Below are 26,334 nucleotides of genomic sequence, written 5' to 3' on the forward strand. Positions count from 1 at the left end.
GGCAATGCCAATTTATGGGGAAGGGTATCTGTTTATTAGTAACAGGATTGAGTCTGCCAGATGTATTCAAGACTGAGTATTGAATAGTTGGGTCCCAGATTTACTTACACCAAAGTCCTGATATACTCATTTCACATGGAAAATTGCCTCAAAAGTAACGACTAAGTGCAGCAGGAAAAACAGTCGGGTCACGCTCATTATCTTGAAATCAGAAGTGGTGGAAAAAATACTGGGAACTGGTTTATGCTTCAGACACAAAGAAATAAAACAATCACCCACTGTTCATATTAGACATGCATTTTCGGGAGGAAGGGATGGGGGCTGGATTTCAACACCAGACATTCAAAATCACTTACTGGGTACCTACCACCAATGGTAACGCATCTGAAAATGTTTTTGTCTGAATACTGATAGATGGCTTTCTGGGTACTAGAGCACCAAATACAACTAACTGAGACCAGGAAAAAAAACTCCAGAATGAAAACAGAAAACACCATTCGTACAGCATTAGGCTTTTCTTGACCATTCACATTTTCTGAAGCTGAACTAGGAAAGTAGTTCCCTACTTCCCAAGCCCGTATTACTGAAACAAATTCACATCCTCTACAGAACAAGAAAAGTGAAAAGATGAATCATTTTTAAATCAAATATAGGTGAATCTAATCTAGTAATTTATGTTTCATTGAGGCATAAATATTAACAAATGCTTTATCTTTCTAGCAGTAGCAAATTTTCAATGCCATTCACGTGTTCTGCATGTTTGGATTAAAAAACAGTCCTTACCTACATTCTTACAAGCACCATTATGCAAACTAATACAACCTCCTGAATTTTTTCAGTTTATCATCTCCTTGTTTGTTGATTATTTCCTCAAAATTAAATTACACCTGGAGTAATAGCCTGGATATCAATTACTAAAGGCCCATCTCTTCCTCACAACTTCATATATGTTTATTTTGAGTAGCAATAAAGAAAGCAATCACAGACAATAAGCTTCAAAGATACCAGGTATCATAGCCAAATTTTTGTGTTGATTAGCATCCAAAATTTCCACTTTTTTCCAAGTTTACCCCAGCAAAAGATTCCATCTATGGCAACATGAGAAGTTATCCATTTACATCAAGATCTATATATGAAGCAAAAATTTTGCTGAAACTTGTTTTTTTTTGTTTTTTGTTTTTTGTTTTTTTTTAAAGATAATTTGGTTTTGGTCTTACCCATAAAAATTCTCTATAAACAATTTATTAACTTTTCATTAAAAGGTACAGTTACCAGAAAAATGCTAAATTATAAACAGTTTTCAAGATTTCTGTAAATACGTTCAATGAACAAACAAGGACTATTTTTCCTTGTGAATCTTCTTACCCATCAAGCACAGGAATATACATAGTGCCTTATAAAACACGCTTGAAATCCCAGGAAATACAAATTCAGAGCAATCCACATCTCCTGTGACCTGACTGTATTGCAAATATTTACCCTTATATTTAGGTCTTAAGTTCCATAGTACCTGCAACAAAATGACCAAAAAATATTTTTTTCATTTTTTTGTTGCTTTTAAGTTATATCCTTAGTTACAGAAAAGCTACTTCAAGAATGGAGCAGGCTTTCTATTAGCTTTATTGTTCTTGTTTCCATTTTTTCCTTTGTCTGTTCTGTTTTCCTTTTCTTCAACTCCAGCTCTCAGTGAGGGCAGGTGAATAGGAATACAATTCAAACTTAACATTAAATGTATAAGAACCTCCTTTAGGAAAAGTGCTCTAGGAAACGAATGTCTTAGACTACTTTGTTCCAACATAGCATTTGTTAAAGTTACTCTTTTCAACAACTTTTCGAGTCATTGCAATATACAGAAGAAATTCTAGATAGCCCCAAAATTTCCTGAAGATGTTAATTTGCTGGAGGTCATGCAAAATAAGAAAAACTTAAAAGCTCTGCATTCATTTTCTATTCCATTATCATCATTACTTATGTAGTTAATCACTCACGAGAGAGAATATGATTTCATATAGCACCATAGCTGTAAACCTCAAACACCTGTCACCTGCATTTTAGAAAGCACAGTAATGCAATTAGTATGAAAAAAATCAAATTTGCAGACATTTGGATGTTAATACTTCATAGATAGTATAGCAAATAATTTGAAAATACATAGATTTAGATCATTTAACCATTTCTAAGAGGTTCACAAAGAAGACAAGCAAGCAGTTACTGTTTCTATCTTTTAGGCTAGTACTTGTGAAATGCTCTTGTTTTCCCAGCTATCTCCCTCTACAAATCTATTTGATATAGTATAATGTAAAATACACAGGAACCACGGAAAACTTTGCTATTTGACCTGAAAAGTTAAAGCTTTGCAAAGAAAAGCAGATACAAAAGAAGTATGACTAATCTAAATCAAGGGAGAACATTTTACTACTTAAAGGTGTAGGAGAAAGAGAGAAAAAAAGAAGTAAACAAAACAAATCTCATTCTCAAGTGAAGAATACTTATCTTTTCACCAGTAAAACTTGTGAACTAAGAAATTCAAAGCCTTTTGAGCAACCGTTTTATTTTAAAATTTTTGCTTCCAAGTTACGAGTCAACAATTAGCAGACACAAATTAATCAACAATGGCTCACAGAAAAAAAACCATTAACATTATTATCCAAAGATAACAACTTATTTTGTTAAAAATCTACTAAAGAAAGGTCAGTTAATTCATCATGATGAATTATCACTAAAATTTATAAGCATTAGCATTTTTCTCCTTGCTAGATACCTTGACTTTGATATGACACATATTGAATGAATCATCTAAGATGCAGGCACCAGGCAAGATATATCTTAATGCAGACAGGTCGGCGACATCAACCCTAATGGTCCTTATCTTAATCTTGTTTAAAAGCATCTTAGATTTCTGAGTAATCTTTTCACCTTCTGATATTCTCTTTTATAGAGTGTTTTTTGCTGGAGTTGCTACTGATTTTAACATAAATGCATTTTTGTTGCATAGTATCATCAGTTTGTTTTTTAACCCTAAAAATTATCTAGGCTTGCAATTTAGTAAATATAAAATTAAGCTTATTTTTTAAAATATGTCAAGGTGATAGCACTTCAATTATGAAAATACCAATTTGTATACTATTCTTGGTTACTCCATATATGAAACATGGCATCACAGCTATTCATAAGATAAAGTGATACGTATCAGATGCAGAGATGTATATCCAATACATTGTTTTCTTCTCACACATATATTTTCCTCTACTGGATTATCAGTCTTAAATATTTGTCACACATATGTTTTAAACAGTCACTTTTCCATGAAAAATACATTTTTTCAAATACTTGATAAAACAAAGGGAAGTTTCTCTACTATTGCTTTTTTTCTTATTCACACATAATCGGTGCAATTCCAAATTATTCAGAGATAACAAGGTGGCAGACTTTTTGACCTGAACTGCTCTAATCTCTTTCTGCTTTTCTCTTTCTCCTACAGTTGCCTTGAGACACAAAGGAAAAAAATGGGGGTGGGGGGACAGTTGAATTATTTTTAATTTTTAACTCGTAAGTTTTAAAAACAACAGTCAGTTCCCTGACATACTGGTATGCAAGTAGCTTATCTCAACTTTGTTTTCGCAAGAAACTAGTTACTTGCTTTAGTCTATAAAGCTTACTAAAGAATAAACTAAATTTAGCTGCCAGTAAACCATTCCCCATATTAATCCACTTTACAAAAATAAATGGAAACTAAGGAGATATTTCTGGATATTTTGACATGAAAAGTATATGACTTTTTAACACTAAAACATAGAGCAATAGAAAAAGTGCAGTTTTATATGCTACGTATATTTGGTATACCACTGTTATGCCAATTACTTTAATGTTCAAAAGGTTGCGATTTGGTTTTGCAGTGCTTGTAGTCTACAAACACACAAGTTAGACATCGTCTCTACCCCAAAGAACAAAATTTAAAAATAAAATGTGGTAAGTGAGCCCAGCAGTCAGGGAGCTAGAAAAAGAAGAGTAATGATAATGTTGTTGCATAGGCGAACAAAACAAAGCCAACCAGAAGGTAGAAAGAAGTGGTTTCACTTCCAGTTTCTCAAATATTGCATAATTGTTCCCCTGTCAGAGTGCTTTCTGTCATGTGTGGTTTGTTTCTATTCTGTCACTTGTTTCTCATCTCATTCAATAAGACTTCTGAAAGCACCTATCCGAGGAGACAAATTGATGGTGGTGTAGCAATAGCTACAATTTGAGGATGGCATAGGTCTTCCCAGCTTGGATGACAGTTAGCTGGCAGAGGATCAGAGGACAGTATCACCAAAATGGCAGTTTTGGTGGTAGACTAGAGAAACACCACTCAAACTAGTTTATCTAAGTAGAACTGCCCTTTTTTTTTTTTTTAATCAATTACTTCAGTGAATTACTTTAAATTCACTGAGTTCACAGCTTTGATAGCCGCTCAAGCTTTGATTAGGCCAGTGGGCCACCCGGATTGCTCAAGAATACCCAGTGGACCACCCAGTTTCCTTACAGTATTAAGCAGTATTTTCTGTAAGGCCTGTTAGTTTCAAATAGGCTTCTAGAGGTGACCCAAGCTGTTGATTTTCATAGTTACAAGTCACTTGGCTACCAAGCAGCTAAGAAACTAATATCACTTTCTTACTTGATACCATAAGCTTCAATGAACTAAATCAAAGACTGGAGTTAGTCATCTCAGAGATGTCTTTTGCACAGGTACTGAATATGGAAATACTTCTTTCTGGCAGATCATTTGAGCAACTTGCCAACAGCTGAGCATCATGATTTTCCTTCTAAGCTCATAGAATGAGACTCTTTTACATCTTAAACTAATCAACTGCACATTTGGTCAGACTAATTATATATGGGCTGGTGTTTGAGGCTATTTGCAAAACATGTTCGTCATTTATTAACTGTGAAACAAGGCCTCAGTAACAAGAACTGAAGGCCCTTTCCACTGAACAAGACTTATCACATTGTCTTACTCCTACTTCCAAAGATGATGCTAAACCTTGCACACAATTCCCTAGTCTGGGCTTTACTTCGCAGGGGGTGGGGTGGGGGGGGGGGGGAGCAAAAACAACAAAAAATACACCCCCTCAAAAACAAAAGCAGAAAACTTTCTGCTGTTTTGTTTTACAACTAGGAATAAAACTATCTGCAAGTGAATAGATTGTAGTTAGTAGAAAAAGAAACAAGGCTGATAATGGCAATAGGAATTAAAAAGAATATGCAAATTGGTTTTATGAAAAGAGTAACATCCACTAATAAATTCAGCTGACCAAAAAGATCTAATTTAATATCTGAAGCATTTAAAGATCTAAGATATTTCAGATTTAATATCTGAAAATGATAAAAAGCAGACATTTCATAACTGAACAATTTCATATACTTGCAGTGTGTTCCTGGGAAAAAACAGGATATCCTATGCTAGCAGATTATTAAATAGCCATCCCCTCAGTCATAAAAGTTCTCATTTTAATATACATTTTGTGTGTTCTAATATTTTTGGATAGAGTATACTACTTCTGTGCAAGACATGATAATTCAAAAGACAAAATCAGAAAACTGCAAGTTATTTGGCAAAATGTGTATGTTTTTCAAAGCATTATGGATGACTCAAAATTTAACTGCAGAATTATTCAGAGAAGAAGTATTTTAGTGGTATGCTACCAATTGCTGGCACAGGAAAGAGAGAGAGAGAGAGAGAGAGAGAGAGAGAGAGAGAGAGAGAGAGAGAGAGAGAGAGAGTCAGTCAAAGTCTCTATATTTACCTACTATTTTTCTTCTTTTATGAGCCAAATAAATAACATGAAAACAAAAAGACCAAAACATACAGCTACCAAAAAGGTCTTTGGAAAGTACCTTCCCAGCCTGTCATAAAGTAGATGCTTAAAAGAATAATTAGGAAAGGATGCAGGCTTACAATGTTATGGGCATAAAATTTGTTATAAAATGGTGAAATAACATTCTACAGATCACAGGTATCTGTTTTTAAGGGGCACTGCAGAGCAAAATATAGACGAACGACTACTAACTCTTCCTGATGGTAGAAGACCTATTCGAAAGAGTCTAGAATCTCCCAGGACACGGTTTACCTGAAAGAATGCTAACAGAGAAAAACGGAGGCCATTAATGGATGCTTTTTGCGCACATTAGCACTGGAAGGAGCATGTGAGTAAAATGCTAGCTCCTATACCAGCCTACTCAGTGACATTATAAGGTTTATCTCAGATGTACTTTAAGAAGCATCCAGGTTTCTGATTTTATGATTAGTTTAATGTAGTGACATTCAGAGACTTTGCTTGCCCTCTATTTATTTGCACATGGAAACTTTCATATAGGTTAATACTTCTTACAGTTGAGTACCAGATATTTTTTCTATTAAACACTTCAGAAGTCTCAAAAAAAATCACTGAATTTCTGCATGAGTTAGTTTCCCCAGCTCTAATACGAATACAGGTGTTTCCACTTTCACACAGCATTTGTAGAGTACGTCCTTAATGTTTACAAAGCAATCTAAAATCTAAAGACAAAATACAGAGAAATAAATACTGTTTATAAAAGCCCCTTGAATTTCAGGCTGGGAAGTTCTAATAGTTTAATTTGCTCCACTTCCACCACACAATTATTTTATTTCTGACACCATGGAATGAAGTCCCAACTAACAGGACAAGCAGTAAGAGAATCTCGCTCGTCTCCCAACTCGAGGCTTCTGATGCTGCTCATCACTACAAACCGTGTCAAGGCGGCAAGGTTCTCCACCTCTGCTTCAAGAGGCTACTGTTACACCCTCCGTTCTTCCCATGCCCTTAGACTGAGACCGAAAACTGTTAATTTACCATTCTCACAACAAAAAGGCAATATGGCTATATTTCATTAAAGTGAATGAAAGTCCGTGAAATTAAAATACACTGAAGTGAATGAAAGTGCATTAAGATGCAATTACCATCTCTAGTACTCTCCTTATATACAAACAAGGAAGGTAACGTTCAATTTACTACCTGAATTAAGTCAATAATGAGCTTGATAGGATTAAACAATTTCTTAAAAAGCTGTAGTTTTTTCATGAGGTGTAGCAATCTCCCTACAAAATCTCTGAAAAGCAGTCTTGAAATGCAAATGGACAAGTAAGCAGTATTCCGTATGGCAATGAAAGAAAAATATCCTGTATTCTTTGTACTAATATGCTTATGCTTACAACATTATTCTATATTTTCAACATATTAATCTCCTAGGCTTAAAGGCAACCCAATCCAGAATAAGAGAAGCAGAAGGAAAAAGGGCAGCCATAGAAAAATATTGGCAATATGATTTTAAAATATCAGCCTTCAATTGTCTGCAATTTATATTTATCAATACTTTCACTGGGTTCATGGAAGTGTTCCCACAAAGAAAAAAAAAACACTCGATGTGTTTAGCTAGATGACCTTTCAGTGAAGCAGAAGGGCAGTGAGAGGGGGAAGGGTACCAGAGCTGCCCAGCAATCTTTCTTTCTTTATTAAATGTCAGTTACAAAGTCTCTCTATACCTTCCATTCAGATTAGTATTCTCATAAAAACTTTCCCAAGTATTTGCCTGGTCTCTCTCTATATATGTATGTATATAAGATCAACTCCCACATACTGCTCAACATTATATGCTTCAATAAAAGAATAGTGATGACAGTGAAAACTGAAATGTGTCCTCGCTCAATTAATAAAACAAATTGAATGAAAAATTAATTTTCAGATCGTTAACTTTGCATATAAATGCATATAGTTTTGTGAGCCAGGTTGAATACACTCACTTATATCTAGCAATTTGCTTTTTTTCCCCTCGGCGATGGTACGTTACACAGTCTAATGTGGTCACCTAATGGCTATTGTCAGTAACTGCATGGATGACTGCAATTCTTTATAGACAGCCAGGGAAGAAGACACCTTGCATTGCAGTATCTTCAGTTAAATAGCAAAAATAACATGAAGGTTTTGGCCAAAAAAGAATAGTTTCTGTTTAATTTAATTTTTCTAATTAAAAGAACTTGTAACTAGTGTTATAAGATAAAAAGACCTGAATTATACATTTATAATGCAGGTTTACACTCTGGTTCCTTAGAGCTGAGCGTAAATAACAATAAGAACTAATAGAGAAGACAGCAGAACTTCTGCGAGGTACAGCATTAACCATAATTAGGTAACTGCTGTCAACAAAATTAGGTATTACGTGGTTTGAAACTGAGAAGTTTGATTCTTTCCAGCTGATGTCAGTGAGCAATCCCCACCTGGCTCAAGGAGAAGACAAACAAACAAAAAAGCCCCAGAATCTCCAGTGCAGTGAGATTAAACATGAACCAATGAAGAAATACTAGTGTGAATTTTCCACTTCTAAGTTTTATTTTCATACCAAAAAAACTTCTGACAAGACTCTCTCTGCATATGCACATATGTATGTACACATATACATACATGGACACATTTGGACTACAGATCAGTCTGGGTATTTTTGGTAAATTTATCAAAACAATAGCACTCCTTTCATATTAACTGAGATACAGACATCTGGTAAAAACCTGAAAACTGTTTCCATGTTCATGAAAACAAACTTGTAAGCCTGTCAATTACAAGATCCAAGAAATTATAATATAGATATTTTATATTTATATATGTTGATGCATAAAACAAAAGGTTACACAGTACATTTCCATGTAGGGCTGTTCTTTTTAAAAAAAGGAAGAACATGAATTAAGATTTCCTTACCTTATAAGATGGCAAAAAACACAAAATTCCTTGGCCAACTGTCTGACACACTGATAGCAGAAGGGCTCCCACTTCATCTTGGAATTCAAAGGTCTCTGTATGCTGGAACGTGGCACATAGTTTCCGACCATTAGGGCCTGCTCCAATGGTGCCAACCCAAATCTGGTGTATTTAATATTAAAAACATTAATATCAAAATATGTGACAAACAAACTGTATCAAATTACATTAGGTTAAAAAACAAAACTTTGAATGTGAAGAAAAATGGTCAGCTATTTCTAAATAAGTTAGTTCTAATACTAAAAAACAGAAGAGAAGAAAGAGTGCAGTAACTGACACTAGATGGCCATTACCAAAATAGCATAGCTTCAACATTTCCTGTGGAATAGGTATCTAAATATTGCTCCCTTTTTCATTTGAAAATCCACTTTACAACACCATTAATTCAAGTAAAAGACTGTTCTATACACTCCTTTTTACTCATGGAGTGTGTTTGTTACCATTTATATTGCAAGTTTTTGTTTATTTTGCAATGGCCAGTATTACCCCTTGGGAAAGGGAACAACCCTGCAGACTTTTACCTGTGAGTTCCGAATAACGTGATTTGCCTCCAGCTGAATAGAAAACTTTACACCAAGTTCTGAAGAAAATGAATCCATTGGAGAGAGCGTACCAGATGTCAGAACAATTGTTCTAACATCACTTAAATCTGAAAAAGCCTATATTAGAGAAAGAAAAGAAGGAATTTAGACAATCCATACAAACATTTTAAGATCTCATATGTATTTGTGATCAGTCAAGTTACAAGACCTTCTGCTTCACACTCAGCTTACCACAGCTGGATTCAAGCACCAAAAATTAAGCACGTGAACTACAGTTTTCCGCCGTGGATTCCTTTTATGTTTGGTCTGTGTAAAGAGGGCATTAGTATCTGAAACATCAAGTTGGTTTTCGTTCATCCAAGTGTAAGTTTGCTGTAAAGCAACTCTGTAGTCATCTGCATACCTATACAGATATATGTAAATATTAATAAAAACAACTAAGCAAATTGTAACAACAACTTTATCACCCTGAGTCAGCATTAAGCTCATAAAAAGCAAAGACAGTGTGCCACAATGCATTTCCAATTTGAGCATATAAACTTATACAATATACTGTTTAAAAAAGTAGAAGATGCGGACCATATAGTGTGTAAAACAATGTTCGCTAGAAGCAGATCACTACTCTAGATTTAAAGTTTCAACAGTTGTTGATTTTCCTTTTAGAAAAATAATGAAGTTTTATAATAACTTCTAGGTAAAAATGAGGTTTAAATCAGAAAGTTTTAGTAACTGCTGGCATTAATAGTCAAGACATCAGTGGTCAAATTGTAAGTGGTAAATAAAAAAAATACATGTTTAACTTGGCAATGCATCAAGAAAATTTATATGTAACTTTCAAATAAATTTGTTCAATACTTGAATTCACTTACAAATGCAAAAAATAATTTGGTAGTATTTAAATTGGTTCTCAATAAATTTTTCCCACATAAACAGTTTTTCCAAAGCTTTTTCAAGTGTTTGGTTTTGTTCAGAAGAAGCCAGGCACCATAAAAGAGGTGTTGTACAAATGAAGAGGCAATCTGGCAAAGCAGCAGAATTAAGTTTGGGTTAGGCATTCCTACCTGGCTCCTACTAGCACCTGTTTGTTCCTCAGCATACATACTAAAGCCATTCAAATATTCTATATAACATATTTGCATTTATAAAAGGAAAATGACTATCAGAGACCTACAAAATGCTCTCACTTGAAATTTTCATTTTTTGATTAAGTAGGAGGAGAGAAAAAACACCACAAAAGTTCAGGCTATGTATTTTCACTGACCTGTTATTTTCTTTAAAAAGACATAAGAGAATCATGAATAACCCTTTTAGCACAATCTGAGTAGCAGGGCTCACAACCGGTATCTCAATAACTTCTTCTCTACCAAACATCACTATTTTTTCTTCCTTTTCCAGGACAGCAGCAAGATGTTGCTGTAAGAGGCAAACTCCACATTAACAACATTCTAAATATCTCCTCAAAACCAAAGCTAATACTAATCCAAGATGACCAACACATTCTTCTAAAAGTTCACCTAGCATAGCTATAAAGTCAGACTGAAGATAGAATTGGAAAGAAAAAGTTACCATACTTTTAACACACTTGGCTTGCACATAAAGGAAAGATAAGCTTGAGAATACTGTAAATACATTCCAACAGTCAATAAAAATGCAGATGGATAGTACAGAAAAAACTATCAGTGACTAAATTGCTCAATTTAAATAATTTTACAATATCAATTATATACTTTAAAACACTGATTCTCTACAAGTTCCAGTAGCTTAAATGGATAACTCCTGGTTTTCATCAGGTATAATTTTCAGACAGCTTCGTAAAATTGTATTAATTTAAAAGATGTGCTAACGTTTATCTTATGTATATTTCAAGATGTATAACAAGATCAGTGTTATGCACTCTGTAACTCGCTCACATGGCATACAACATTACCTGTAGAATGGGAAAAGTAATATTGGTTATTCCCATGTTGTGCAAAATGGTGAGCATTTCTTTTCCACTCCAAACCTTACAAGACGTTTCATACCCTCTTTCTACTAGTTGAACAGAGCTCTCCTGTAACCAGCTATAAGAGGAAAATCAGAAATAATTTCAGCATTAATTTTATTGAGATTTAGAGATACCTTCCAGGTACAAAACCAATTGAATTTCAAAAATTCCACCATACTCTGACAATGATAAACCTCTGCGGATAAACATCTAAGTAGATAGATGTTGTTCTTCCTTATGCAATTTTTACATCTTTAAACTGACTACTATGAAACTGCTTGTGATACAGCTCATGCAAGTGAAAGGAAAACTTGTCCTCATATATTATATTTTATCACCATGTAGTATCTTTACATTAGGACAAAGGATGAAAATATAACCTGTTCCTACAATATAATATGTCAGGCACATTTAAGAAATATTTCTGTAGTCTTATTTCCATGTTTAAAGTCGTTGTACTCCTCACGCCACTCCTTACTGCTCTAAATGATACCCTAACTGATACTGATTGGTTTGTTATCCTGCCAGTTTCAGGCTTCCTTAGTAAGAAACAAACTTGGAGGTTTTCTTAACCATAAAATGACTATTTTTTAAATTTATACACAGTTATGGTAGGTATGCCAACAAAAAGTGCATACTTTAGCCTAGCTACAGATGTTTGCTACTGTTATAGTCTTGCAACCTACAACATTTTGAAACTCTGTTTCAGAATTAAGCAGTATTATAATCCTACTAACAATGCAAAACGGGACTGGCTTTTCTATAAACGTGACCTAAACATGCAGATCTTCTCATCTGTGGCACAGCTAATACTTTCTCTAACTAAACGTGGCCTTCATCATTTATCCAGTAGCACGGCACTTCCCCTCAGTCGAGAAAAGCAGGCAAGCTTGCCCCCTCTCCGGAAATGCCGAAGCTGTCTGTTTCATCAACCAGCAGGAGGCATCAGAAAGACAGCTGTCATTTCTGCATCAGTTCAGAATACGTATCTGTGAAATCACTTACTCATTATCCTCAGCTAAAGCAACAAGGCTTGGGGACTGTTTCAGTTCCAGATTTCCTATCCTGTCACTAAAACTCATCTTTGCAAGGTTAAAAATAAACCAAAAGGGAACACTATCGTAACAATCACTTCTTTAGCCATAGTTTGCTCTATCCTGTTAAAGAATCATGATCACTGACACACAGGTAGGACTTCATCAGTGTAGGACTCAGCACCAATTCCTCAAATGCAAGATCAAGAAGAACTGGAATTAAAATTAGGAAAAGGCCACTATGACAGAAATGAAACAGATTTACATTTCCTGAAATGTTTTATTCATTGTAAAACTTCCATTTTCATGTTCTGAACCTCAAACATCATCACAGACCTTTGAAATGGTCATACTTTAAATGCCAATACAAGTTTAACAGAATAATCTTCCTGAACTAATACTAATATATCACACAAAACATCACAAATACTAGAATAAAATGTTATTACATAAAACTTTGCAAATTCTAGAATAAAATCCATCCAATTTAATCTAAAGTATGAAATGAAATTCTTGAAATACTTGAAATACTGTTGAATTAGTATAATTACTTGTTTTTAAGAATAAAGCAGTAAGAGTGAATAATTTGTACTGGTAAGCCTGCATCGCCACCAGGAAAGCTTGCCAGTATACCCCTACGGTATATATTCAAATTCCTCAGGTCATTTTAGCACCTCACTGGCACTAAGCCCACACTTAAGTGCTTTCTAGAATCAGGGTCCAGGATTTTTATAACTGAAATAAGATTTTTCTAATAACCTGTGCATTTGGCAAAGCCATGTCACTTTATGCAATAGCATATTACCAATTACTGGCCATTTACACCGAGTCTTTTGCTTTCCAACAACTGCTTTTCGTACTGTTGGCGGATTTGCCAAGGCAATCAACCTTAGTTTTTCTGATAAGGTTAAAAAGCTTGAGGCAAGCAAATCTTTAGCCATGCTGTTCTGATCTTTTACTAAAATTTAACATTTGAAACATCCAAGGTAGGATAATTAGCTTCCACAAAAAAACCAAAAAAATCCCTCAAAAAATAACACTTGTCTCTGTGGCACAAACATTAATTCTAAGAATGGAGAGAGGATAGGAAAAATGGTAAACTACTTGCTGTCCAAGGTTTATTTTGCCAACTACTAATACAACAAAATGATTATTTGAGATGAGTCAGAGCTCAGTTAACTCCAAAGCTAGCTGTACCATTATCCACTTTTATACCACTGACTTTATTGTTCAGGTTTCAATGGCAGTGCGTTTCTGAACTCTTTTAGTCCTTGGATCCTCAAAAGAAAAGATTAAAAATTAAGGACTACAGAGCTAAATTCCCAGTTTTCTAGTGGTGACAGACTCTTCTGACATTGTTTCAGTTTTCTGTCCTAACTGCTCCCCCCAGACTACTTCTGCCTTGTCCCCGCTTGTTTCTTTCCCACCTTCCCCAACTTGTGCTCCTTACATTCCCTTTCATCCCCTCTCCCTATTTTCAACTTCTGCTTAGGTCCTACCCTTCCAATTCTACCATCTTCAAGGATTCTGGGGTTTACTTTCCCTCTCCTGCCTTATGACCTTCTTTTCTATGTGGAAAAGCAGAGAACAGAACATTTTCCACTCTCTTCGCCCTACCCATCAATTCCTGCTTCCAAAACAACTTTCTCAATCATCCTTATTTCTCTATCTACTGAATTCTATGATCCTTGTGTTCCAGCATGGGAAGTACCAAGAGATTTGGCACATGCTTAGTTTCAACTTCAGTACAAAAGCAATTCGTGAAAATCATGTTCTACTGACACAGACAAAGAGAGAGAATGCTCAGTTATTCTGTGTGAACAACTTTTTTCTGATAGCAATTAGAAACTCAAAGAGGACAGTGCATGCTCTGTGCAAAGAGTTTGCTATCTGAATTCTCTAAAGACTAGCAGGTCTCTACTGAGAATTTGTATTTACTGCAGTTTTTCAGACCTTTATCTCTTTGCTCAAGTTAGAGAAAAGTTTCAGAGGGAAAACAAAAGGCATGCTTGATAAATTCACTTCCAAATATTGAGAATCTGTTCCAAAACACGGAGGCAAGGAGATTCTGAAACAGATTTAGGAACTTATTTAATATTAAGCATGGACAAAATATTTTCCCCCGACCTTTCTGAAAAAGAATTGAATGATTTTAGATAAAACTTGATAATTTTCAGGACAAGGAATTTAAGCACTGTGTAAGTATTCAAATATTGCAAAGATGGAAGCAACTTAAAACAGAATATTATAATGGAAGTGTTTGACAGTTTTGATGGTTAAGCTTCACTACCTACACTCTATAATGAAGCTGGCCCTTTATTGGACCAATAAAGGATTATTATTTTACCTACACATGACAACACAGAGTTTGGGTAGAGTTTTTTTTCTAGCTTCAGCACAGAATACTCTCTTGAGAACATAAGTTTCTGCAACTGTTTCACACAAAGAGAAAAGTGTTTATTACATAATTTTCTGTCCAAGGCTCCCAAAGTGTTTTATAAATGTTAACTAATGAATGCTTTGACAAAGTAATGCTACTGCTATTCATCAAATAAGAAAGTAAACACATGTGAAAGATACATGGGCCCACGTAAAATTTCTGAACAGAACTTCACAAACTAGGAGAGTAAGCCGCATAAAAACAAGCACAGTCTTCAAGAGCATGTTATTTTACAAAATAGAATTTGAATGCTTCTTCTTGAGTAAGAGGAGAATGTTTTTCTTAAAATAGGCCAAAATCCTCTAGACGCCTGAAATGAACAAAAAAATCAAGTGACTGCATCATTTGAAGTATACCTCTACTGTCTTTTATTTGATGCAACACAGTAACCAGTAAATTGCATAAGTAAGAGGAATATAAGTGTTAGTTTTTAAAATACTAATTGATATAAGATTAAAAAGAGTTGCCTTACTTTGACAAAGAGTAGCACACAGCCCGTAGGGGCTCGTGATCCTTCTGCCTGATGTGGTTATTGACCATGAGATCTAGCTCTTCTCGAGCAGATCTTAGTTGATTTTCTGTAACACTGTAGCTCACTGACTCCCGAGCACAGTCCTCAATATTATGGGCTTCATCTAAAATGACTACTTGGCCTTTTAGGTTAATTTCCATCTACAAAAGAAAATAATTGTCTAGTAAAACAGAGTGAAATACATAAATGAAAAATGGCAACTAGCAGGTTCCTGTTAGAAAGCACATATTCTGTATCACAGTGCAAGCAACAGACAGTTGTTTTCAGCTTTTTGATCAAACTTCTGTGACTAGAAAATAACCAGGAAAAGAAAAATGAGCCCTATCTCAGCCTAGGCGAATATAATCTGAACCTACTACACTCTCCATAAACCATACATTTGTGAAGTTTGCAAAGGTTCCTTTCTGTTGAGAGGAAAACCCATGTGACTAATCAGCTAAAATATAAGAACAATGAAAGTATTACTTGCAATACAGAAACACTCTTTTTAAATGAAAGAAGAAAAAAAATCTCTAGCCCAGAAGTCATTTGTAGCTAACGTTTTGGATATAAATATTGTAGTTGACTGTTGCACCGACCATTACGTTCTTTATTAACTTCATTTTAACTTCAGTTACTGCAATACTTCACTTACAAATATACTTACGCTCTCTCGTATCTGTGGGTCTAGGAGATAATTATAAGGACAAAATACAATATCTGCCCCCAGCATGAGCTCTCTAGCTGCAAAATAGGCACAGGCACGAAGCTTCTTTCCCAGGCTCACTAGATCTTCAATGTCCCAAGCCTGACATTTCTTATGTCCCAGTTGTAGTGTATGATATTCACTGAGTTTATGAACACCATGATAATAAAGACAGGATTTGCCCTAAAAACAAATAAGGACAGATAGTTAGATGTTACAAACAATAATAAAAACCAAATTTAAAACCTCAAAGCTTTTATGTGCATTTAGACTTTTGTTCATGAAAATGTTTCTAACAGCCGTTATTTACGTTGGACAACGATAAAAACAAGCAGAAAGAAAACAGGCAAATCCATGCTCCAAAAAAATGTAAATCAATAAAGAACATTTTCTTCTCTTTCATCTAGAAAAATCAAAGACAACTTCAGTCTTGCTCAGAACATTAACCTAGCAACCATCAAATAGGTGAAGAATTCAAAATCATGAACAATTACATTTAAATACCCGCAAAATATATAAATACAATATATTCTTATCCCTTGTTAATAAATTAATACATTCTGCTTGGAAATTTAACAAGGAAAGCAAATTAGAGAATTAAATCATATTTGAATCTACCTCTGTTCCTTACTTCATGTATTCCTCACTTCTAGTAAGCTCAGGATGGATTGAATGCATCTATCAACCTACTAATGATTCTGTCAAGGATTTTCAAAGCAGCCCTTTTATTGCTGTTTAGCTATGTCAAACAAAATTCAATATCCTGGGCATTTTGAGGTTTGTGGATAGGAAAAGTCAAATGCACGGCTCAGATATAATTTCTAAATTACAGAAATACATAGGGAATGTTAATACTGATGAATAATGATGCTAAGATTGAAATAATATTTCTCTGTTCTAACAGTCTCCTGAAGTGACAAGTTTCTTGTGTCATTTTCCACTGCTCTATTGTGAATTAAACACGGTGTACAAAACTTTTTCCTCAAATTTTAATTCTGATTATTACTGTTAAACTTAATTTGCTATATACAGCCGTGAAAATTTTAATCATAGGGTCGTTCCTAATTCTTTTTCACATATTTATAATCAGTCTATATGCATGGCTGTTACTTTGGTTTAAGAGGGGAATCAATATGTATGGCAAAAATTTTGCTTTTTGCTTCACAATGATCAGGAAGCCCAAAAGACTTTATTGGGGACTTGCAAAAAATTGGTAGAAGTTATTCAGTTCTAAAAAACAAACAAACATACAAAAACAGGAACTACAGCGGTGAGTGAATTTTGTGTTCCACAGATAATGAGCAAAATCATCACCTCACTGATTGGATTATTAAGATATTAATATCGCAGAACTGGTTGTGACTCATCCAATCAAGAAAGGGTTCTTAGCCATTACATATATGACAAGAAATGAAATCCAATCTTTATTTTAAGACAATTTTTCTAACTAGACAACTATTTTATCCCATATATTGTAGTCAACATTATTGAAGTTTACACATGCAAAAGAAGAAAATCTAAGTATTAAGGCACCAGTCCTGGTGCCTGGTGTAACTTCATCATGGTTAAAGGAAAACATTTTGAGTAAAACAATTTTTTTAATTATAATTAAGTTTACAAATAACCAACAACAAATATTATTCCTATCACCACATATGCTTTTTCCTATTGATATCACGTATCAACATTTTCTAGAAATTACTATTCTAGTTTAAAGCAAGTTACCAGAAGGCATTTAACTAACATAGCATTAAAAAGTTATAAATATTACTCATTCCAACTGTTCACACAATTATCTTTCATTCAAATATGCTTAAATGAATGCCCATTTTCTGAAACAAAACTACTCACGTGTTTTCCTTCCAGCAACTCTACACACATTTCATTCCTGTTACTACCACTACCAGATACCACTGGATGAATACAGGTATAATCCCGGCTAGAAAGAATCGTCATAGGGACGCTGGAATATGCCGTCCTCTTCAACTCTCTGGTAATCTGGGATATTTGCTTGTGTGTTCGTGTTCCAAAAAATATTTTGGGGATGAATGACTGATCTTCATTTCCTTTCTTCTTTGCGTTACTAGCATCTTTATCAGTTTCTTTTCCAGAAGAACAGGAACACTGAGTGCAAGGGTCAGAAGACTGCAAAAAAACAAAAAAAATTAAGAAAATCCCACTGCAAGATGAACAGGCCAAATCCGTTCATAGTTGATTTGGAAAGTGCTTTCTGGGATAGTTCAAGATAGCCGGTGAAATCACCAGGTTGGCCTATCAAACTGCAAAAACTTTATACATGTTAAAGTATACACAACACCTCCTTATGCCTGAAAATCTTAGAATACTTTTAGCAATCACTGGATACAACTTTATCATAACCCAATCATAGGACAGATTACTACTCAGCTGAGCATTGACACACATGAATAATGTACAGGAACTTCTCACATGCAAATATTTAAACACAGGTATAACAACACTCCTGAACCAGGAGGAAGGAAAAAAAAAAAAAAAAAAAAAAAAAAAAAAAAAAAGGCCCAGCACCCTAAAGGAAGAAAACCTAACCAGACACGCAAAATAAAATGATGAGAACTTTTTCTTTTAAAGCAAGCAAAAGAAATCTGGACAGTTTAATGAAATTTCATTTGCAGATAAAAACAGACTACCTCATATATACTCCATTAGAAACATGCTTGCCATGCCATTATATCAAAGAACATCTAGTAACTATGAGGGTAAAAGACAAAATAAAAAGAAATCCTGTCAAGTACTTGTTAAAAGCCGTTTTTTATTCCTGAAACACCATTTTTAATGTCTTTCATGATATACTGGAAACACTTAGATAAGATTGTAATAAATAGTGTGAAAACAGCAGACACATGGAAACCAAATAATTCTGAAGTAACCTTGTCCACACAGATCTCCTATAGAAGGGTAATTAATTTTTCTAGTGTAAAATAGTTTCTTTCTGGTTTTCAGTTTGATAGCGCAAGTAACAATGTGTACTTGCCTGCTCAAATATTGTCCCCTCCCCACTTAATTGTAATGAGTAAGATTAACCATTATAAACAAATGCTAAGTCATGCCGCGTGTTACACCACAATACCGGGGATCAAGCTCTCTTTTAGCCTCCACTCTGTGGAAAAGCGAGTTCATATTACCTCCAGTCCCACTCAGCCTTGTCCGCCATTAAATATTACAATACATGATAGAATGCGAGTAAATGTAACCCTGCTGGAGCTGTCACTCACTGGGATAAAAGGTTCACTGATGTGCCAAATAAACAGGCCCTCAAAGCAGATAAAGTTACACCCATGCTGGAATTGTTACATTCCCTTCTCAGGTTGCCAGTAACAGCAGATTTCATTACGGTGTGCTGCCACATTAAATAGCCAGTTCCAAATATCCTGCCTTCTATATCGAATAATTACTTATTCACTGAAAGGATAAAAAGAAGAGTTATGAATGGGGCTCTTGTTGACAGGGAAGCAGGAAACAGCTGACATATGGTATATGTTACATATATGGCAATATTCAGCTCGCTTTGTACTCGCATAGAAAAGCGGAATGCAAATTCTACCTTGATATTTCTATCATCTATATTCTATTCTGCTCTTTGAAATAATGAGCACCACATTTACATACTAACAACTAATATAATAGAAGTGGAATCAGCTTGCTTACCACATAGACCTTTTAAAAAAAACATTTATCTCTTCATTCTAATGCAAGACAGATTGCTCATGTTTTCAGAGGAAAAAAAGAGTATGCATAATTCAAAGATGATAAAAATATCACTAATACTTCACTGCTAATGCTAAGCCTCATATTAATTTGCCTTAATTTGCCAAATAAAAATAAAATAAATAATAATACAATAATAAATAATAATAAAAATAACAGAAAAATAAAGGCCGAAGAGGCAAGTATTCTGAAAAAGTTGTTCTAACTGTTCTTGTACAATCAAGACAATAGGAAAATACAGTTCAAATATTTACCTATCAAAGTTCTTCTGTGATGGTTTTTAAAAAAATAAGTTTCTTTCCCTAAAAAGATTTAAAAGTGTGTTCGTGTGTGTAAGGTTACAGTATTTTACAGGTGGTCTCATAAGTTTTTCTTAAAAAATTTGAAATTGATATAATACTGGTTTTAAAAAGCACTTTATCCACTATTCCATCTTTAAAATGTTACCCTTTAAAAATGTTTTAAAAGAGAAAGCTGTAAACTCAGACTGATTTTATAGTAACCAGTAAAAGCATAAAACTGCCCTGCAGTAGTCATAATATTTCTGAAAGTCACAGATGCCATTAGCCCAACTTAAACAAATAAATAAATAAAACTTTAGAAGGCCCTTTATAATGAAGAGAAACGTTAAGAAAATGGTTACAGCATAATTTAAAAGTTTAGTTCTTCATGTTATTTGCACTACTACATTTGAATTCTTTGTCATCCTTTAAAAATGGTTTGGTCATTTCTAAATTTTATTAAAAACAAACTATTTTAATTCTATATTTCTAGGAAAGAAGTTACTGTTGTTATCACATAGCAAAAACTAATGTAGTATTGTTAATCTCCCATTACTACTGAAAAAACAAAGATGCAGCATATTTAATAAATGGACAAAGTGATAACTACTAATATGGCAGTTCACATGGCAGTGTTGCCTCAAAAAGTATAAGTCTTTAGATCCGGAAAGCAGAGATACTTTCTAACTTATAATAAAATCAGAAAACTTTACAACATTTAAGTGAAGATCTATAGACTTTTTTTTTTTTTTTTTTTTTTTTTTTTGTTATAAATGATTAATACTAAGGTAACTGAGAACTATTTTGCTAACAGTCCCAGTTCGATATACTGCAAGAGCTTTCCCTCCTTACCCCTACAGGCCACCACCTCAGCCACAGCATCAATTTAGGTATGCACACAATTTAAAAATGTCACAGAATTTAATCCTACAATCCTACTTAGAGCACCCATTTGCACTGTTCTAAAAATAGCCAAGTTGCAAGTGTATTTACAATGTACGGTGCATTCTTGTCTAGAACATGACAAGAATAAAAGGACTTGGCGTATATGAGTAACAACTTCCAGAATTACAATAGTTGTGCTTAAAATTTTGCAGTTAATATAAAACCCTCTGGCTTCATAACTAAACCTATTTTCAGTTGTTTGAATCTGCAAGCAACTTCCATTTAGGAGAGGGAGGAAAAAAAAATACACCCCTCTACTTTCTGCAGTATTTCATCAGAAATATCCAGTAACAGATGCTGTTAGACATCAGATACCGGACTATATGGACCCTGTTCTAATCTAGCTTGTTTTTCCTTCTGTTCGCGGGTAGATAAAACAGCCTATCACATCAATATTTATATGGCAAAAATGTAGAAGTCAGATTAATAAAAGAATAATCAAGTTCACCAACCTGTCCTACGTGTAAAATAAAGCTCAACAAACACTGAGGCTATGATCTTTGAAGCACAAAGAGATAAGAGGAGCTCTTCATATCTTCATCTACATTTCCTGGTTACAAAGCCATCTAACTGATACAGCAGTGAATACCTCTTGTGTGAAATATCACACAAGCACAACCTAGTAAGATATCAGTAGTGACACTACCAGAGCTTTTCAACTGTTCCTTTATATGCTCTCAAAAAGCACAGTATTCTGCTGCTGCTGAAGCCTCTTGATTAAAGTACACAAAGCAGCTGTTTATCCTCTCACAGTAACCAGCAGGTGAACCCAGTTCAATATTTATCACAGGCTTTCACAGATCACTGCTAACCAAGCAAACATTTTAATTAAGCTGGAACTTGCTTCAAAGAGCTCATTCAAAATGTCAGTCAGCGGGTAAAGGATCAGATACAGTGTCAGGTGAGAGCATGTAATACAAATCCACAACTTTCTTCATCCCATCGTGGTAAATTAGCCTATTCTAGAGTCCAGACCCTGATTGTAACAGACTGCCAGTCTCCTGGAATGTGTAACAGAAGTCACTCAAACTCTATTGTGAAGGTTGTAAGCAATATGTTAAACTGCAATGGGCTAGCACATTAAGACAGATTCTTTTCGCAGTTGTTTTTTGATACCCCAAGTGTTTGTTACACTACTCTCCATTTACTGTTTACTTTTTTTTTAAAAAACCTAGTATAAATGGGGATTCCTTAAAGCAGCTGCCCCAGTTTCTCAGACCACATGCTTTGACAGAAGTAATCAAGAGAGTACCATAAGGGTATAATTTCTCATCTCAACTCATACTAGAGCTGCCCTCTTTTGCAAGCATCAGCAGCTGAAGGACAGAGATGGATTCCCAGGCGCTAGACTGAAAGAAGCTAAGAACAAGCAACTGCTTTGAGCAGAAGATCCTACACCTCCTGGATCTACAGATGTTCTTTTGACACAGCAACGCTGGGCAGCACTTCTCATGCTCGTGCAAAAAACAATCCATTCTCTCTGCTGGACTATAAAAAGGAAGACTTCACAAGAAATTAACCTCAATTTGAGTACAAAACTGACTGCAATAAAACACAAACTAAACAAAGCAGGTTTTATCTGATTCAGAAAAATAAAAATGGAGGAACTCCTCTCGCACTTTCCAAGTTTTATGGATTACTTCAATTTTCATAGTTTTTACTATCCTTAGAAACAAATGCAGATTTCTTTGCCATTCAGCAAATGTTAGGAATCAGTTTTCAATCAATGTGCACACCTAGTCAGCATTAATAAGAATGACTTACATTAAAAGTAAGGGACTTAGTCATACATTTCCAAACATGTTCAAACTAACACAGCTCTTAATACTAACTTGGTTTTGCTGCAGTATTGTCAATGTCAGCACTGTTCGGGGGAGCTAGCTAACAGCTTTGTAAGTGCATGCCTTGTTTAACGTGATGTACCTCCTAAAACAATAGGCAAAAATGAGTTTAAGAAGGAATAAGATAAGGGTAGATTGGAATAAACAATGTGTTTATTGCAGTATTGTATCCTCCTAAATACAAAATCAATTATGATAATAGCAATGGAATTACCTCTGATGACTTTATTTCAAACAGGATAAACTATACTAGAAAAGTATTTTTATAACTAACAGCCTATGGTGTGACAGTCTTGACGTTACTAACAGCCTATGGTGTGACAGTCTTGACGTTTTAAAATTAACATAGTTAAAGTAGCAGAAACACTAAAGATAAGGCCTCATTTTCTGAAATTGTTTCTCGATGTCAGATCAGTTCTCACTCTTAAACATAAAGATTAAAAAAGCTTTTATTTTTTAGGTCATTTTTTCCTAAACTTTTTTTAAAGAAAAACTTAGAAAATATGTTTGAAAATGCCATCAATCCATGGCACCACCCAACAAAGGTTTTAAAGAGTGGTACATACCATGATTTTAAGTCTAAACCTTTTTATTTCATAAACGCATTGGTAAGTCTTTGGATTCTGACTCAACCACTTTTTTTTTTTTCCTGTAGCAGTTGGATTTGAAACTATTGTGTTATAGCTGAGTTTATTTTTTTCTATTTTTGGAGGCAAAATAGTTCAAATACAAGAGTATATTTTTCGCCACCATCGGAAACTGAAAACATCAGCCAGCAGGCCAAAAAACTCCCAGCACAGCTCCTGGATATGTTCCAAATATGGAAAGCATAGAGAGAAGCCTGGACCAAAATGTCATGATAATACTTCCAGCCTTACTCCATAGATAATAAATCCAGAACTTCAGTGACCATCCAGTCTAAACTGTTACTCATGCCCTAAGATAACTGAGTAAATTCCTTTTTGGCCTGAAACGATATTCTTTCTTTTTAAAGTAGTCTTTAAACAAGGATGCTCAGTAATAAATAGTCCTCAGTAGTATATTTTCTGTCTATCTGCAAAATCAGACCCATGGATAGCACATTATAACATACCACTCAACTTCAAAAGACTCAGAAGATCAGACTCTTGCACAATCTCTTCTTAACAAATAGTCAATCTATATTAAAAGTTTTCAGTTTTCTTCACTAACTGAAATTTCTAGAACTTGTAGATCGAGTTTTTCAGACACCCACAGACAATGCAAATCTGACAGTCAACGAAGGAAGAAAGGTCCTTCTCTTCCTTCCAGTGAAGAAAGGAACGTCTGAAAATCAACAGCACACTCTGCTGGCCTTTGTATTTCACAGTATCAATTGAATTTCAGTTGCACAAAGCATTTAAAATCCTACTTGAAAACCTACACATCTATCCCAAAACTAAAACATTATTTTCCCTCAAATAACCTAGAACACAGATTCACTTTCATCAAGAAAAGATTTAGCTACCAGTATCTTGAAGTAATACCAAAGTGTCTGGCTTGTTCTGTGTTTACAACAGCAAAGTATACTGGAAAGCTGCACTTGAAGTTAAAACAAACAATGATTAAAATAAAAATTGAGACACAAAGAGCCAAGGGCTTTTGGAAGAGGAGAAAAGAGAATTCAACTGCTTGTTGAATTCCAGCACATTTCCAAACATGCATGTAAAACCCTGCACTTAAAAGCTGAGTTACATACAGTGTATTACTATAAAACTACATAAGAAAAGAAATTGAAAGAGAAGAATGTCCTTTGTCTTTTGAAAAGAAGGAAGTAGGTTCCCCTACTGAAGAAAAAAAAATACGGGACAGACCTCATTCCTTTCCCATATTTGTCTGATAAACTGGACAATTTCATGGTGTGCTCCTATACTTTAATATTGACAAGAACCATTCTATCTTAGCCTTTGATAAGCATTCATGTGAACCAGATCACTAATGTAATTCAGCATCTGACATTCATCTCTATAGTGCCTCATATTTCTTCTACTGGTTTTGCTTAAACAATCTTTATATAAAATGCAGAAGATTCAAGCACCAAGAACTACAGAAAATCCTTAGCAGAAAGCTGCAGAAACAGCCCTGCATATTTGTACGTCGGCTTCGTCTGTTAAACTTCTGGTATGAGAAGTGATAATTTTACACTTTTTAAAACTCTGTCATTGTAACACACAGGATTTTTCTTTTTAATCATGCACAAAATATATTACAAGGTTTTTGTTATAATCTGTTGCAACAATTACCCCCAGCTTTCTCCGCATTACTTTTTTTTAAGGTCTTAAAGGCACAGATGTTAATATTAGATACTGTCTCTCATCTATGGCATGTATCACAAAACAAAGACAGGGAAGGTGAACAAAATCTACAAACACTCAGCTGTTCTCATGGCATTTCCATGGTCCTACTTTCAAGTTTTTACATAATATAATGCCACCTACTCTAAATTGTGATAAAACACAGATTTATACAAGTTGTACATTTGCTGTCACATATGGCAAGTTAACATGGCTGAATTACAGGGCCAGATTCTCTGCTGTTGGGGAGCCATAGCCTAGTCACCATAGTGTGTTCAGTCCACTGTTTAGGAGAACAAACTGGATAGAAACAATTTACACTTTGCAAACCACTGCACTTCAGTTAAGGATAAAACCACATATCCAGTTAAAGTGTTTTCTTAAGTGATTGCAAACTGCAATATTTTATCTAACCTAGAAGCAAGTCTACAACCATCCTCACTATTTATGTTAAGGCTAAGATTGTCAAGCATGGCTAATGATTCTAAGCAGTTATTAGGACCTGAGATGCCTTAAAGGGTCTGATCCTTTAAAAATGCTAAGCATTTAAGCCCTGAAAATTAGACTCTGAAAACAAGCTTAACACTCACAAAACAGGTTTTGGGAATTCCTTTACAAATATATTTTGATCTAGTTCTTCTTACAAATACCACTTGTCTCTTACAGACTATCACTATAACTCTCTATATTTTAAATGTGATTCATTATTTTAATTTGTGATTCAATGAGTTCTGTATTTTCAGTGTAGTACTACACTATAAAGAGATTATGATACCAGGAAAGTATTAGTATTAGGGTACATGAAAAGTACTGTGAGATACCAAGGTACTCTGAAGTTAAGCTTTTACCACAGCCTGTTAAAAAAATCTTTAATAGTAACGATACTATTCTGGGATTTGAAAAGTCAAGGTTCATCCATATTTAGGTACCACTAATGATGCAGTTTTGCTGAAGGAACTGCCCTCTGTCTCCCACCACCTCCTCTACCACGGCAGCATAAACTACAGAGGAAAAAAATAAGGTTCACTATGCAGTCACTGCTTAACAGTTTGATCCTCACAGATGAAAACATATGCACTTCTCAATTTAGCAAGCAAGACTGTCAGTTTCAAAGTCACCACTTTACAACACAACTTAAAAGCAGTCATTCATGTGATTAGCATTACACATAGTATTTATCCTCTCTC

General features: G+C 34.6%; 1 protein-coding gene across 3 annotated transcripts in view; it reads right to left on the reverse strand.

The window, feature by feature from the left end:
• Positions 1–26,334, reverse strand: part of BRIP1 (BRCA1 interacting helicase 1) — a 142,108-nt gene that overhangs the window by 109,400 nt on the left and 6,374 nt on the right. For all 3 annotated transcript variants that reach the window (XM_064523139.1, XM_064523138.1, XM_026114808.2), the window contains 8 exons: positions 17,876–18,169; positions 15,986–16,207; positions 15,280–15,479; positions 11,277–11,409; positions 10,611–10,762; positions 9,581–9,752; positions 9,329–9,466; positions 8,748–8,909 (listed from right to left, as the gene is read on the reverse strand). In XM_064523139.1, coding sequence (XP_064379209.1) covers positions 8,748–8,909; positions 9,329–9,466; positions 9,581–9,752; positions 10,611–10,762; positions 11,277–11,409; positions 15,280–15,479; positions 15,986–16,207; positions 17,876–18,169 — 1,473 coding nt within the window. The remainder of the gene's footprint in view (positions 1–8,747; positions 8,910–9,328; positions 9,467–9,580; positions 9,753–10,610; positions 10,763–11,276; positions 11,410–15,279; positions 15,480–15,985; positions 16,208–17,875; positions 18,170–26,334) is intronic.

This window comes from Dromaius novaehollandiae, chromosome 19 (assembly GCF_036370855.1).
Source record: "Dromaius novaehollandiae isolate bDroNov1 chromosome 19, bDroNov1.hap1, whole genome shotgun sequence".
Lineage (NCBI taxonomy): Eukaryota > Metazoa > Chordata > Aves > Casuariiformes > Dromaiidae > Dromaius > Dromaius novaehollandiae.